This window comes from Chenopodium album, chromosome 3 (assembly GCF_948465745.1).
Source record: "Chenopodium album chromosome 3, dcCheAlbu1.1, whole genome shotgun sequence".
Lineage (NCBI taxonomy): Eukaryota > Viridiplantae > Streptophyta > Magnoliopsida > Caryophyllales > Amaranthaceae > Chenopodium > Chenopodium album.
In genome coordinates, this window is record NC_137836.1 from 75,091,567 (window position 1) to 75,106,917 (window position 15,351).

A 15,351-nucleotide genomic window follows, 5' to 3' on the forward strand; every position below is an offset into this window, starting at 1 on the left:
TATATATTAGATTAGATTAGATTAGTGTAAACCGGATGTATACAAAAGTTTTTGGTTATAATTTATGAATTGTTTTTTTTATGGTGTTATAAAATTGAAAGTAAATCAATTGAGATATCTTTGTCAAAACTTCCCCCTTGATCGATCCTAATTCTCTCTTTCCCCATCACCCCCAAACCCCTCACTCGTCTCATCAATGGCGCACACCGCCGTAGCTACCGCCGGCGGCGGCGGCGGAAGCGACGTCGAAGCAGGCTTCGCAAAGCTCCAAGGCGAAGATTTCGAGTACTATATGCAAACCTACTCCATCATCCTCGGCAGAAACTCGAAGAAATCCACCGTCGACGTCGATTTAGCCTCCTTAGGCGGCGGAATGAACATCTCTCGCCACCACGCTAGAATCTTCTACGACTTCCAACGACGTCGTTTTGCCCTAGAAGTTCTCGGCAAAAATGGGTGTCTTGTTGAAGGGGTTCTTCATCTTCCTGGTAATGCTCCGGTGAAGCTTGACTCGCAGGATCTTCTTCAGATCGGTGATAAGGAATTCTACTTTTTGTTGCCTGTTAGGAATATTCTTGGTGGGTCCGCTGCGCCACGTCATCATGTGTATAACAGCCCTCTTCCGCCACCGGCTGTTCTGGCGAGGAATTCTGGGTTTGGTGCTGGTGGTGGTGGAGGTGGGGGGAGTAGGAAGGGGAGGATGAAGGAGTATTTTGCGGCGGGTGCGGCGGCGGATGAGTATGAGGAGGAAGATGGTGGAGGGAGAGAGGAGGGTGTTGGGTTGTCGAAGAAGATGAGGAGGTATGGTGATGGTAGCGGAGGCGGGGGCGGGGGTGGGCATGATAATTATGGGTATGGTGGTGGTAGTGGTGGCAAAGGTGGGCTTTCTGGAACCCTTGGTCAGTAATTTGTTCCCCTTTCCTTTGTATTTGATTATGAATGATTGATTGTGCAAATTGATTGCAAGGTTTATTGGACTTGATTGTTTAAACAATTGGTTATTTTGTATGTGATTTTATGAAATTGAAATTGATGGAATTGCTAATGATGGGATGTTATTGGTGTTGTATGATTTAATTTAATTTAATTTTTAGTTGAATGATTATGTTTATGTAGTTGCTAAGGTTTCTTCTATGGAGAATGTATGCTGAATTACTGATAATTTAAGGATGAATGGGTTTCGTTGCAGTGTGAGAGTGTAAAGGTTGTGACTTGTGAGTCTAGGAAGTCGAGGAAGGGTCTAATTAAGTGTTGTATTGGGCTTTGACTAGGAAGGGTATGGAGTGTCTCTTGCAAACAAGAGTAGGAGTTTATTTAACTGGATATTGGGTTGGTGGGTCAGAGTTACTAAGTGGAGAAGAAGTAATGATGAAGGCATTGAATGGAATGATTTAGTAGTCCCTATATAAGTCATCTTGTGTCTTATTTGTTTTAAGGCTGGTCTAAGTCGTGGATGTTGGGTCTTTTGCTGCTGTGATGGTATATATTTGAGAGATCTATGTTTCTCTTTTATGTATGTAGGAGGCATTGTGTCTAGTAATTGACCACATTTCATATCTTCGGTTGTGTACAATTCGTTGATGATCACTAGATCTAGAATTCCTTGGATTTAATTTTGCTGTGTGCCTAAAATCACTTCTCATTTTCCCTACCTTGTGTTATGGTTGACTTTGTTAAGCTCTACCTCGTCACCATGTCTGACTATTTTCTCTCTTTCGCCCTTCCCTTCTCATTCTCTTTTGTTGTATACTGTTGACAAATCTTCAAGCAGCATCTCTCTCCTGTATTCCTTTTGTGTCAATTGTGTTTCAACTGTTTCCCGCTTCTTATTTAGGTTCTTTTATCCCCTTTCCTCTGTTCTTGGTCTCTCTTAGGTAGCATATGCTTCTTTGAGTTTTTTCTCTCCTTTCTTCTTTCTTTGGCTGGTAGCATTGGATCTATACTCCATCTTCCATGTTGAGGTTATCAATAAAAGTCTAGTGCTTGCTTTAGATGTGAGAGTTTGTGCTTGGGGTTAGATTGTGGCATATGACTATGGAGATGACTTGATTTAAAAGTTTTAAACCTTGTCTACACTTGTGGAAAAGGAATCCTTTAGGGGTCAACCTGTCCAATCAGTGGAGAATTGATTATTAAAGTGGGGATTATTATCATGTTTTAGGACGACCCTTTTCATGATTCCTCATTAAAACACCAAATTTTAGGTAGTTAAAGTTGTGTCTCAGACTCCCAGTTTCCCACTGAATCTCGGTCAGCTATTTGACTTCATTTATTTGTTGCCTACTTGGTTGGAAGGAGTTAGGGTGCACTGGTACAAAGAGTGGAAGAGTGGGATCATAGAGAGGTTGACGAGGTAGAGGGAGACCGAAAATGACTTGGTTGGAAGGAGTTAGGAAGGATATGAAGCACATGGACTTGCATTAGAATGAAGTATTTGATCGTAAGGGAGGGAGGAGGAAGAATTTTGTGGATGACTATAAGGAATAATCACTTTTGGTTCATGAGACAACCCCGCTTATAGGATTAAGGCTTTGATTGATTGATTGACTGACTTGTTGCCTACTTGCCTAGCTTTACTGATTTAGTCATGAGGTATATAAGATGTAAGCAATGTAATTTTTTGACCAATAATCTGCTATAGTATTTTATTGTCATTGCGGATGACACCCGTGTTTTTAGCATCTTTTGTCATGTCTCGAAATTGCCTCAGCCAGTTATAGCTTGTGTCTATGGGACTTTGTGATTCCGGCTGTAATTCCATCTGATACTAGATTAGAGATAAGAAATCGTAGAGTGTTTGGCTAGGTGTTCCCAACCATTGTATCTTGATTTTTATTTTGAGAGCTAGTATCCTGACATTTTTTGATTCCCTGATCATGTATATTCTCATAGAACCACGACATTGTTTAAATTGCTTTAAACATTGACATTGACAATTTTTGTTTCCCCTTAAGCTGCATTTCTTATCTATTGCAGTGGCACTGCGCTGCGCCTTTTTTCTTTATTAAAGTCTATCCAATCTTTTGTTTTTGAAGAAGACATACTGTGGAATGCCTCCACCTAGGTTCATTGCCTTTTTATGTCAATCCTTTTCTTATCCCTTTTAAAAAGTGTATATCTGGACTCTAGTGTATATAAGTACCGCCGTGTACTTTGCCTGCAGTAGGAGGTAGTGGCGAATTGGTGATGCTTGATTATGAGAGCTTATGAAGTTTTTATAGGTGTACTCTTTTTATATAAAGTTGAGGTTTGAGTTGACCTAGACATCTTGAAATCTTTTGCTTATTAACTAGAACATTCAACCTTAATCTGATTTCACCTGAACCCTTGTGTGTTGGAAAGTTCTATGTAGTTTCATGTCAATGATTACCAAATTATTCAGGATTTTAAATAAAAAATGTTTGAATTTATCTTTATCAGTTTGCTATCTAAATGGACCACTAATGGGGTGGTATTGTTTGACTAGTGCACTTTTGCTTTTGAGTTGAGTTTTCGAGAAAAATCATTTATTATACCTGATATAAAGTCTAAAAAGTTATTGTCCTTCCCTATTTTTCTTAGCCTTCATATATCTGAAATTAATTTATATTATATTAACTTTAAACTTAGTTTAACGTATTAGACCTTATTGATACTTATTTGAATTTAATTTGTTCTTGGTTAAATGGTAACCCTTATCAACCCTATTAGAACTTATTTTTCCTACTGAACTAATGAGATTTGAAATAATTAATTGTGAACAAAAAAGGGCCTAAATCTTTACGACTTTTATACATTAAACAAATTTCTTACAACATGGACAATAAGCTGGAATTTTTTTAGCTCTATATTGTTGTATAGGATAAATTAATTAACATTTATGTGTATAGGAAATGAATATTACCCTAACCTTGAACTAAAAAATCTGACGTACACAAAGATGTGTGATATAATGAAGATTAAAAGCTGCACTTTGACTTGCTGGTTTAGGTTGAAACTAGTAATTAGAAGGTCCAATAAAAGATATATCCTCTGATAACTTGATAAGTGATCAGAGATTTTAGTTCTAGTCAAATCTGGTTTTGGCAAAAAATTGTAAAATGGTTTTAAAATAATTGAAAGAACAAGCTTTAAATGAAATTGGCACAAATAATTTGGCCCACACCTATGTAGAAGCCACAGAGTATCTGTTAACAAGTACAAGTGAACATACTGAACTGATTTGCTCAGGTCCATGAATTACAGTCCTTCTAAACAATGAATTTGTTCCAGCTGTTACTTGTAAATTTTTTTTTTCACAAATCCATTACTTCCTCTGATGTTTTACTTGCAACATATGTCTTTGGCAGTTTGGCATATATTTTAATGAAGATATTGGAGGTGATAAAATGAACAAATTTATAAAATCACATTCAAAAAGAAGGGTTGGATCATTAACTTTTTAAGTTAGATTGATTAAGTTTTCCGTTGACCTTCTATAATTCCTTACATAAACTATGTGTCAAGAGGGTATTTTGCAAGTAAAAAAATATGGAGGAAGTATTTATATAACCTATTTTTTTTTCTTTCTTTTTCACAAAATCAAAAGTATCCACTTTTTTGTATGTCAAAAGTTCAATACTCTATACTTCCTCTGTTTCTTTTTATTTGCATCACTTTCTTAAAATAGATGCATCACTTTCCGTTTTAGTTAATAAACTCTCTCTATTTCTCTGCTATCACACGAGTCTATTTTTTATTCTCTGTATCTCTCTCATCTCCAAAAGTTGAATTTGCAAAGTGATGCAACTAAAAAACACAGAGGGAATATATGAACTTGCATCATTGATTAATTGAGTTTTTAAACATAGATTTTTATTGGAAATGAAATGCAGAATGATGCATTAACATGTCAATGTGTCATAGGTACCAAAAATATGCCATAATATACTCTTCGGGGATCAGAAGACATGCTGGGGTAGCATGCTGATTACAGTTATTTCTTCAAGTTCTTGACCCTGTAGTGCACTAGGTGGTCGTTATTATAGATGAATATACTTAAAAGAGCCAAAGCAATCTGAGGTATGTGGTGGAGCAACATTGCTTACACTCCTTCATCCTTACTTGTAAAACATTTCAGGATAAGACGTTAGGGGAGATAGGTTTGCAGAATTAAAGTCCATTTACATGTAAAGATCTAAAATTTTCAAGTTGATTTCTTGTTAGCAAATTTGGACATTGGAATCAGCAATTTTTTTCTAGTCTATTCTTTATATATATATTTTTTGGAATACTCCTACTGTCCTACTTAACTTTAAAGGTCTGAATCCCATACCTATTTCATCAAATGCTTTTATTGATTTTGATACTTTTGCTTGGCTTCAAAAGTTCAAAGTGTTAGGATTAGCAAAAATGAAACACTATAGGATAATAGGAAACTACACTTGTAGTCCTATCCCTTCTCCATTAAAAAAAAATAATTATAATAATAATAATAATAAATAAATAAATAAATTCTAAAGTAGATATAGAAAACATAGGGATAATAGAAAACTAAATATTATCTCAGTCTAGCTATAATTAATCAGGAACTTTAATGCCAGGGTTACGATGATATGGAAACAACTAGGCAAATTTGTGCATATCGGCTAGCATGCTCCTAGTAGCTTCCTGCAGGCTTCTACCTCCTATCTCTATGGACATGTACAAGAGTGCACGGAAGTGCAGCCTGTAATGTGCTTTTTATTGGTCAATGTTATTCTTTCACAACCTAAACCTGAAACTCACCTCATGTCTTTGGCCTCCACTTACTGTGTTGGACTTTTGGCTTGTCATGTTAAACACAAATGGTCTAAAATCTCACACTTATTCCAATTTTGGGTACAACCTTGTGAACATGTTTAATTGATTATGTGAGCTATAAGAATGACTCTAAACCATGAATCATGGCCACCTGTGCTTGATGACCCTTAAAAGAGAGTTTAGATGTATGATCAGAATTGTTATCTTCAAAAAATAAAACTCTTATTTTTTAAACAGAATAAGCAATTGAAAAAATTTCAAGGATTGCCTTGGGGCATTTGTTAGCCATAAAGATGGAAAGTTGGAAACTACATTGTGGATCATTAGCTTGTACAATCAAATGGCAGGCACTTTTTGGATAATGTAGGAGAGGAGCATGAGCATTTGGCTATTAGGATTCCCCCCTCCCACTCCCACTTCCACCCTTTTTATCTCTATTATATAAGCCAAGACATAGGGTTGTGGTGTCCCCCTGTCAAGACCAAACTGCCGACTTGCTTTAAATACATAATAGTGATAATTTAATTAAGTCAATCAAGTTACAAAGTAAAAATGGAAAGATTGATTAATCAACAAAGAATCATAGAAAAGAAAATTAACAAATTAATTATTTGAATTAAGTCCAAAAATAAAAAAAAATTACATTATTAATCTATGTAAGTTAGTAAAATTAATCAATAAATAAACGTAAAGATACTTATTTTCAATTAATCAATTATTATTTATACAATCAAGATCATCTCATTTGATTTCAATAGCTAATATAGGAAAGAGGAAGATGATGTCTTTTTTCCAAAAACTATCAACTAAAGTTATGATTATCCAATATATTAATAGTTATGGTATTGTTTTATACTTCCTTCGTTTCTTTTTAGTTGACACTTTTACCATTAATATCTTTAATTACAAATAAACAAAAATTAAAAAAAGTTGATATTTTGAAAATATATATTGTGATAATTCTAACAAGATCCAACTTGAATATATTTTTCATTACGTATAAATAAAAAAAATGGTAAGTGTGTGAATAATGCTATAGTCAAAACATGTCAACTAAATAAAGAAAGTAGTATTAATATTGAGGTTCATATACATCAGCACAAAAAATATTAACCATGATCACTCACTACCATATTGTTAGTTAGGATACCAAGCTCAACTACCTACCTTCACCCTTTTATATTTATGAATTATTTTAATCTAATATAGTATCTTTTGTATTTTTACCTCATAGTATTCATGTCATAAAATCAAACAAGTATTAGATAGTTATTATCAATACATTGAAACATATCTAATAAGATCCCACATGATAACCCCCCCCCCCCCCCCCCCCCCCTTAAGTATATATTACTGAAAGTATAGTCTATACTATTGAAATTTGACCTACAAATAACTGAATTAGTGTTGGATTGCAATTTCCTACGTATTTTGGTAAGTTGGGCCAAATATTACCAATACGCATAATCCACCTTATCCTGTTTCACACTAAACAAGGGGTAGGGGCAATTTAGGTAAAACAGCTTCAAATTGTATGTTTTAAATAAAAACCTGACCTATTATGTTTTTATCTTCCTAAATGTTATAGCTTAAATAACAGAAGTGAATATGATCCGTTTAGTAATTATGATCTGCGATGCAGCTTTTGGAAAATAAAACTTGCTTAACCTTTAAATATGTATTTAACCTACTTGGAATCCATACTTAATAAGATTCTTGTAGGATCCACACACATAAGGAAATAACAAGCATACTTCCAAAAGAGAAAGATTATGGATATGGGAAGACTGTCTGGGACTTGTGTCGTTGTGTCTAGAACAGGGTCCCTATATCTTGAACTTTTTTGTTCCAAAGATTGGATTCTCGGATAGCACCTGGACAGGATCCTTATCCCCATGTTAAAGTAACATATAGACTGACAGAGCAACAACAGGAGAGAGCCTAGTTTGAAATGAGGACCGTTTCATTGTTATCTCTACCATATTAGTTGGTATATTATAAGTTCTGTCAAATGATTATGAATAAAAATAGGCTTTTGTCTTAGGAGGGTACTTTGGACTCAACAGAATTTAGTACCATACATGTTGCTGTTGTGTCCCTGAAAATATGTTGGATAATGTCTTTTTTTATAAGAACCTTAAGATGCTTATGTTATTATTCTATGGATACCCTGAAACCATGGTCATGTAAAATTAATATGAGGTGTGGGATGGGCTGTAATAAATCTCGTATGCAAGTAGGATGCAGTATCATTTTGTTGAACTTTCCATTTTTGAGTGACTCCCTGATACGAGTGTTGTACATTTACTTGTTTCACTACTGTGCAGCACTGCACTCTGTCCATTTTTTCATATCTAGTAAGTCATTTACCATCCAATCAATGAATCTTTGCTTTTTAGGAAGCTAGTATTCCATGTGAAACTTTGTGTTACTTATTGTATGGATCCTCAGTGTTAAATATATGTAACTGATTTCACCTATTGGACATAGGCATTGTTCCATTTGATTTCTCTTCCATTTGTTGTTTCTATTATTTATCTCCTTGACGTGTTTGTTTTATTACTGATGGTCTTCATATGCAGAAAAGAAATCTGATGGAAGATCAAGAGTTAATCCTGAAGCTGACAATCAACAACTAATGCAATTGGAAGAGAAAGATGTAGTATCATCTGTAGCTACAGTGTTGTCTGATCTGTGTGGTCCAGGTGAATGGATGCCCATGGAGAAACTTCATACGGAGGTTAGTTCTTGTACAAATATTGAAATACCTCATTGTTTGATTAATAAGTAAGTTTGAATGTGTTTTATATTCTTAGGACTTATTGGATTCTTTTATGATAAATGTTTTTCTTTACTTGCTTTGTACTCAACACAGTAATATGATGTGCCAATGTAGGAATTCAGAATTTTAAGGCTCTGTTTGTTTTGGCAGACAACCTTTTCCTAGAAAATGATATCTCCATTTTCCTTTGTTTGTTTTGTTATAGGGTGAAAAACAATTTTCTCATAGGTAGAAAGTTGCTTATTAAAAAAGGAAAACCATTTTCATTTTGTTAAGAAGGCATGCTAGATTTTCCTCTTTTACTCCACTTCACTATTTTCTCTCCTCTATCCTTCCCCTCCCTTTTACTTCCATTTTCTTTATTTTTCTATAGTTTTCCTACAATCAAACATACAAAGGAAAAACTTTTTCACAATCATGCTTTCCTTTGAAAACTGTTTTCCTTAGAATATCTCTTAAAAATGTTTTCCATCAAAACAAACGGAGCCTAAGATAATAAATGATTTTCTTTACTTGCATTTTGGTTTGTGCATTTCTGCAGAATTGTAAATGGTGCAATCACATCCTAATTAACTTTTTTGGATGTCATATGTCAGCAGTGTACAAGTCTAGATGTGTGTATATGGTCTATTGGATTACTTGAGCTAGTATGTATTTCGTAAGTGGTAGAGCCAATCTTATTTTTCACAATCCAGTAAACCTTTTTTTTTTTAGAGTTGTCATTATGCAGTTTTTACACTAATACTTTTAAAACAAACCATAAACATTACTATCTTTTTTTGCTTCTTTTTCTCTTCAATAAAAAAAAAATGAATTTCTATATTTTAAGTTACAATCTTATATCAGATTTATTTTATAAATTCTTATTAACCTTCAACCTCATGATCAGTAAACCCACTCACCATCCAGTATTTTTTCATTTGCCAATTGCCACCACCAGTCAAAAAAAGTCTACAAAGAACTTGTGCATTGCTCAAAAAAAAAAAAAAAAAAACACTAGTTTATCTAAATACTGATTGATTTTCTAATTTTTGTAGTTCTTTCTCTCTCTTTCTTTTGATGTCATTTGGATGAGCTATTTTGACTGTGCACTTGGCAGAATTTATCCTTTTTCATACGGGGTATTTCTGTACGAATTAAGTCAGTGTCTTTCCATTGACCGTCCTTGTTGCACCCCTGGTTGAAGCACTACTAAGTCTACTATTGACTTCAGTTGTTTAGTTTTGACATGGGTCTCGTCAGGGTTTCAATTATGACCAAGATAATAATCTCTACAATGTTTTTACCCTTCATAAATTCTAAAATAAGCATAGTGAGGCTTATTACTTTATTATTATGACTGTATGAGTAAACATTAGCCTGCAGAATTCTTAAGTCTTGCAAACAAGAGGAGCAAAAAAGGATTAGAAGAATAAAGTGTTTGTTTGCGGGTGTGCATAGAGAGGGTCTTTGGGGGAGGTTTAATCTGTGTATAAGCATCATAGCTGGATTTGACAATTCTCAATGGCTCATAATACATGGGACTTGGCAGCTTTGATAAGCATTGCAAGCAAAGAATCAAGTGTTTGTGTGCGGGTGTGCATAGAGAGGGGCTTTTGGGGAGGTTTAATCTGTGTATATGCAGCAATTAGACATTTTGGAGGATATTTGCACAACTATACTTTAGGTTTCAAGCAATTTAGTTTTTTTTTTTTTTTTTTTTTTTTTTGGGTTGCTGATCGCCTGATCATCATCTGATTCTTCTCATATTGTCTTCTACTCAGATTACCTTTCCCTCCCACCTCAGTCTTTTCCTAATGATAGGAATTAGTGTGTTACAGTTGTGCTGGAGTTTCAGTTATCTACTACTGTGTAGTAAATATGATTTCCATCCTATATCATATGTTTGTTTTGAAGTAGGTTATGGGCATATGGCATATGTTGTTTGTTTGTCAAATTTATGTTGTGTACTATTCTATACAGCTAATGGAGCAATATGGTAGTGTTTGGCATCATACCCGTGTAAGGAGGTATCTCTCATCTGAGGACTTTACAAGTCAAGATTCTAAAGGAAAACCATGGGATGGCTTGCTGGCATTGCTGAGAAAATATCCAGAACATTTTGTCATCAATACGCGATCCAAGAACCGTGTAACATTGGAGTTTGTTTCTCTCGTGTCTCTTCTTTCCTGAGATTGTTTAGCATTAGGCAAACCCATGTGTATCCTAGTTAGATCCTAATTAGCTGGTTGGCTCATACATAAACCCCATACGCGAAAGTTGATAGTGTTTGTGTTTAAACTGCTTTCGCTGCTTTGGCTATGTTTGAGAACTGAGAATCGAGCCTTTCATCACCTGCAGCATGACCGCCAAGATACTTTGCTTAGTGTATAAAGAAGTTTCAGCAGGAAATGTTGATTGACAGAAGCAACTGCTTATGGTGGGATACAGTTTGAAAGTTACCAGTTGGCTCTAATCTATTAATCAGTTAAGATTGCTAATTTATCATGATGTAAACTTGTAGGTTGTGTTGAAGTACAGCAATGCCCTTGGGTCGGGGGCCTAAATTACATTTTTTTTTTTTTTTTTTAATTTTTGAAAAAACGGTCATTCTTATTTTGATTCTAGCATCCATCCCACTGTATTTCCTTCATTTAGATTTGGACTAGTATAATCCTGCTCAAAAACAGATGTAGTTAATCTATCATTATTCTTTTAGCATCCATCGAAAGTCCGAAGCTTCATTGAAAGGTTGAAACATACTGTCTTCTCGTAAGTGTGTAAAATACTCTTTGACAATGAGTGAAGGAATGTTTACCTTTTTAAAGATTAATTTCAGCTTTAGCGACTTTGATTTGCTTGATTGCCATCATGAAATTCTCACTAATTTGCAGGAAAACCCCTTCAATTTGATAAACATCAGAATGGTGGGTGGGGGGATTTTAACTTTGTGAGGATTGAAGGTGTAAGAACTACCGAGTCCAACGCAAGATAACTGTTGTGTTTAGTGAAGGAGCTGCAAAGCGAAAACAAAAGTTGCTCAAATTGACCATGCCAATTATTGTAATTGTAATTGCTTAAGAATTGAAGGGCCGTGTCAAATTTTTACGATGTTTTTGTGAATTACTACCTCAAAGAGAGGGCATTTGTGAATTACTACCCCTTAAAAAAAGTTGTTAACTACTACCCATAAAACCGATTAATTTTAGTAACTATTATCTTTTTCCCTAATTAGCCACTTAAGATTTTGATGACATAATTATTTGATGAAATTGTAATTAGTAGCTTTAAAAACCTTAATTAATTATATAAATCTTGCACCACCTCCGGTATCTCCCCTTTATTACCTCCGGCAGCTCCCCCACCTCGAAATTCATCCCCCTCTTGGTCATCCACCACGAAACCTATCCTCTCCTGCTCTCCCACCGCAATTATCCCCCCTTCCATTGCCCCAACCCTTAAAATTCATCCCCTTCCCTTTTCCCAAACCCCGATTACCACTTCTCCCCTTCCCCCAAGCCCCGGAAACAACCTAACCATGTGATGGGGCTACAGTTCGTTATGGGGGAACGGAAGGGGGGTGAGATTGATGGTAGGGGAAGGGGTGTGGTGAGAAGCGGGAGGGAGGTGGTAATTGTACGTGGCGGGGGAATAAGTGAGGGGTGGACGGGTGGTGGTAAGGGGTGAGTGTTGGGGTGGGCATGGTAGTGGACCGGTGGCTTGAGAAGAATTGTAGTTAAAAAAAAAAAAATTTAACCTGTTTAACAGGTTGTAGGTCAATGGGATCGTTAATGGAAGATCTGTGTCAAAGGTGGGATTGTTTCTGGAATTTCAAAATGCGGGATTGTTTATAAAATATCAACTAAAGGTGGGATTATTAGATTACATTTTTACAAGAAAAAAAAAACTAATCTTATCTTAAATTATTTAAACTTAGGGCATGTTCTCATTGATTGAACCAAAAGTTCTTGGGTGGACCTGGTCCACAATAAACTTATTGTGGACCAGAAATGTCACGTGCCAAACCCACCAAGCAGCAAAACACACTCCCAGCCCACTAACCCTTAATCCCGTAAAACCCCAAACAAAAGAAAGCGTTGAAATCTCTTTCCTGCTACTTCTTCATCATCAACGCCATTAACAACTTCATCTCAGAGCTCGAATTTTTTTTCTCTCTCCTTCTAATCAATTCTAGGGTTTATAATTTCTCCATCATCAATCAATTTCTGCAAAATTCATGACAAATTCTTCTATACAATCAATCGAAATTGATCTAAATCGAAATATGTAGGACACTGTAGAAAACTTCGATATTAATGTCATCAATTTCGATCTGAACGATGAAGCTCAAATTGTAAGCAACTATGAAGGTAAGAATTATAAAAATCTGATCATCTATTTGTATTTGATTTTGATCAAATTGTGCAAATTAAGCGATTATGCAATTGCAATTGTTTGTTCGGAAAATTAAATTAGGCATTTAGGTATTATTTCGTATTATTTGTAACCAATTGTATGTAATTTATGTCAATTGAAAATTATATAGGGTTACTGTAGTTGGAGATGACATGCAAATCCAGTTTTAAGTAATATAGTTACCTTTAGTGATAGTATAGTTCCTTTTCAAAAAAAAAAAACAAGTGATAAAGCAGACAGATTAGTATAGTATTCTAATACCTTATAAACAGAGACCCAAAGCCTCCTTCTCAAAGCTTGTTGCCGTGTGAAATATAATTGGTAGCTTGCTCTACTACACCAAAGGCGACTTTTTGTTGTTAAAGCTTTCTTGTTCACCTTTGCTTGTATCAAGGTTTCCTGTGATCAACAGATAAAAAATCAAGAAAATGAAACGCTTAAATCTTTTAAATACTAATTATTATGATATAGTGTCTTTTATGACTGACATAGTAACTTTAATTTTGAGATATATAAATTTTGGAATAGTAACCTTTTTTTTAATAATATAGTGATCTTTATTTCTAAATAGTAATGTTTATTTGAGTAGCCCTATATTGTCAGTTTTTCACCATTAATTAACATATAGTCCTTTATTTTGATATAGTAACCTTTATATTTGGAATAGTAGCCCTATTAATGATATAGTTGTCTTTGTGTAACACTATATAGTGACCCTTTCATCTCATAAAGTCACCCTTCTTAAAATATAGTAACTCTTTTATTTGTTATTCTTACCGTTTTAAAAAGCATAATCACCCTTAGCTGCATTAAATTACCATATCAGAGTTACCCTTTTTAATACATAGTGACCTTTTTTTTGTCATATAAATACCTTTTTAGCATATAATTCAATATTTATGATAATATTATGCTCTTAGACTACTTTCAAAGTTTCAATCTTCATCTATTCCCTTTGTTCAGACTCTTCAAAGCATATATTGGCTCAGCGTGGAGATAACAATTGATAGAATGGATTGTCAATGCTTAAATGTTTGGTGCTACCCTTTTTATTATAACTAATGTGTTGTTATGCCTATTAGCTCAAATGGTCGAGCACTGTGTAATTTCACAGTAAATGTAGGTTCAAATCCTACATAGGCTATTGGTTGTATTATGTGAAAAGGCAGCTTTATTAATAGAATTTGAGTATCTTATCATCATATGTTATCTTCATTATACTACAATATAGGATAACAATGCAAGTTAAATAGTTATTTATGCAGTTTGATGCTAACAAGCTACTACATACAATGACCAAAACACAACTCATCAATGATAGCAACACACAAGTATTGTTGTAGCAATAGGCTATGTGGGACTTGAACCCACACCATGTACATTATTGTACATTGCTCTACCCTTTGAGCTAATAGCCTATATTTATATATACATGGACGATCCTTCTATCTGTCCCTTGGTAGCTTAACAAAATATTGAAATAAAAGAACATCTTGTCGACAATAACATAAGAATGACCATGAGTCTGTGACACCCTTAAAACAAAGTATCTTAGTCATAGACAACATTAATTATTGTCAAACTGTTTAGGGTGAATGACCATATTCTTTAAATTGAAAGTATTAACTAGATAACTCTTCTTGACAATTTTCAAACCTAAACCCTATAGAAGTTCAAGTTCTTAAAACAAAGGGAGCATATAGACCTCACCTTATTATTTGCATAATGGTCATCTAATATGCATCGTGACCCTTAAATAAACTAAACAACCTTATTCATATACACAGTAATTCTTTTTGGAATCATTGTTGCTCTATTATAACTAAGGAGTAAATAAACACTTTGATTAAAAAGAGTTGCTACATCACAAGATTTTATATGAAGAATTCATCACCTATATGCATAATTGGCTTATAATTCAGTCATGAAATTATTATGCCTATGAATGAGAACAATGTAAGCTAAAATTTCCATGATGGATTGTCGATCTTGGGCTTCCCGTTTTCTTTATTGTAGTATCAAGCATGTGTATCTTTAGTAAAGACTTTACAGAGGCATATATATTAGTTTTATATAAATGATAATAATTTTGCTCTACTTTTAGTATACATGAAACTTTTGTATTTGAGTGAAGCTTCTACGGGCTTTCATAGGGGTTGATTATTGCCTCGTACTCTATAAAACATGCAACTATTAGCAGATTTTAATTAGTACCCTGCTATTGATTTTTCTCTAGTTAATCTGGTTGTAGTGATGGTACTCAAGAGACAATTTGGTGAGGAGGCAAGTGACAATTCATCACTTAACAATAGCTCCCAAAGCCAGCCAACAAAAACTCGATTCTTAAAGCGCAACGAAGACAGAGAGTAATATAATAGCAAATGTAATTAAAGAGCATGATTGAAAATATGCAA

General features: G+C 34.4%; 1 protein-coding gene across 2 annotated transcripts; it reads left to right on the top strand.

The window, feature by feature from the left end:
* Positions 1 to 127: 127 nt before the first annotated feature.
* Positions 128 to 11,148, top strand: LOC145617002 (FHA domain-containing protein FHA2-like). Of its 2 annotated transcripts, none has more exons than XM_081671713.1 (3): positions 128 to 899; positions 8,343 to 8,500; positions 10,505 to 11,148. In XM_081671713.1, exons 1-3 carry the CDS (start codon positions 197 to 199, stop codon positions 10,712 to 10,714), a joined length of 1,071 nt encoding a protein of 356 aa, XP_081527839.1. In that variant the 5' UTR covers positions 128 to 196; the 3' UTR covers positions 10,715 to 11,148. The 2 variants fall into 2 exon arrangements, with proteins under 2 accessions (XP_081527839.1, XP_081527844.1); XM_081671718.1 differs by having other exon boundaries at positions 128 to 878.
* The last annotated feature ends 4,203 nt before the right edge of the window (positions 11,149 to 15,351 follow it).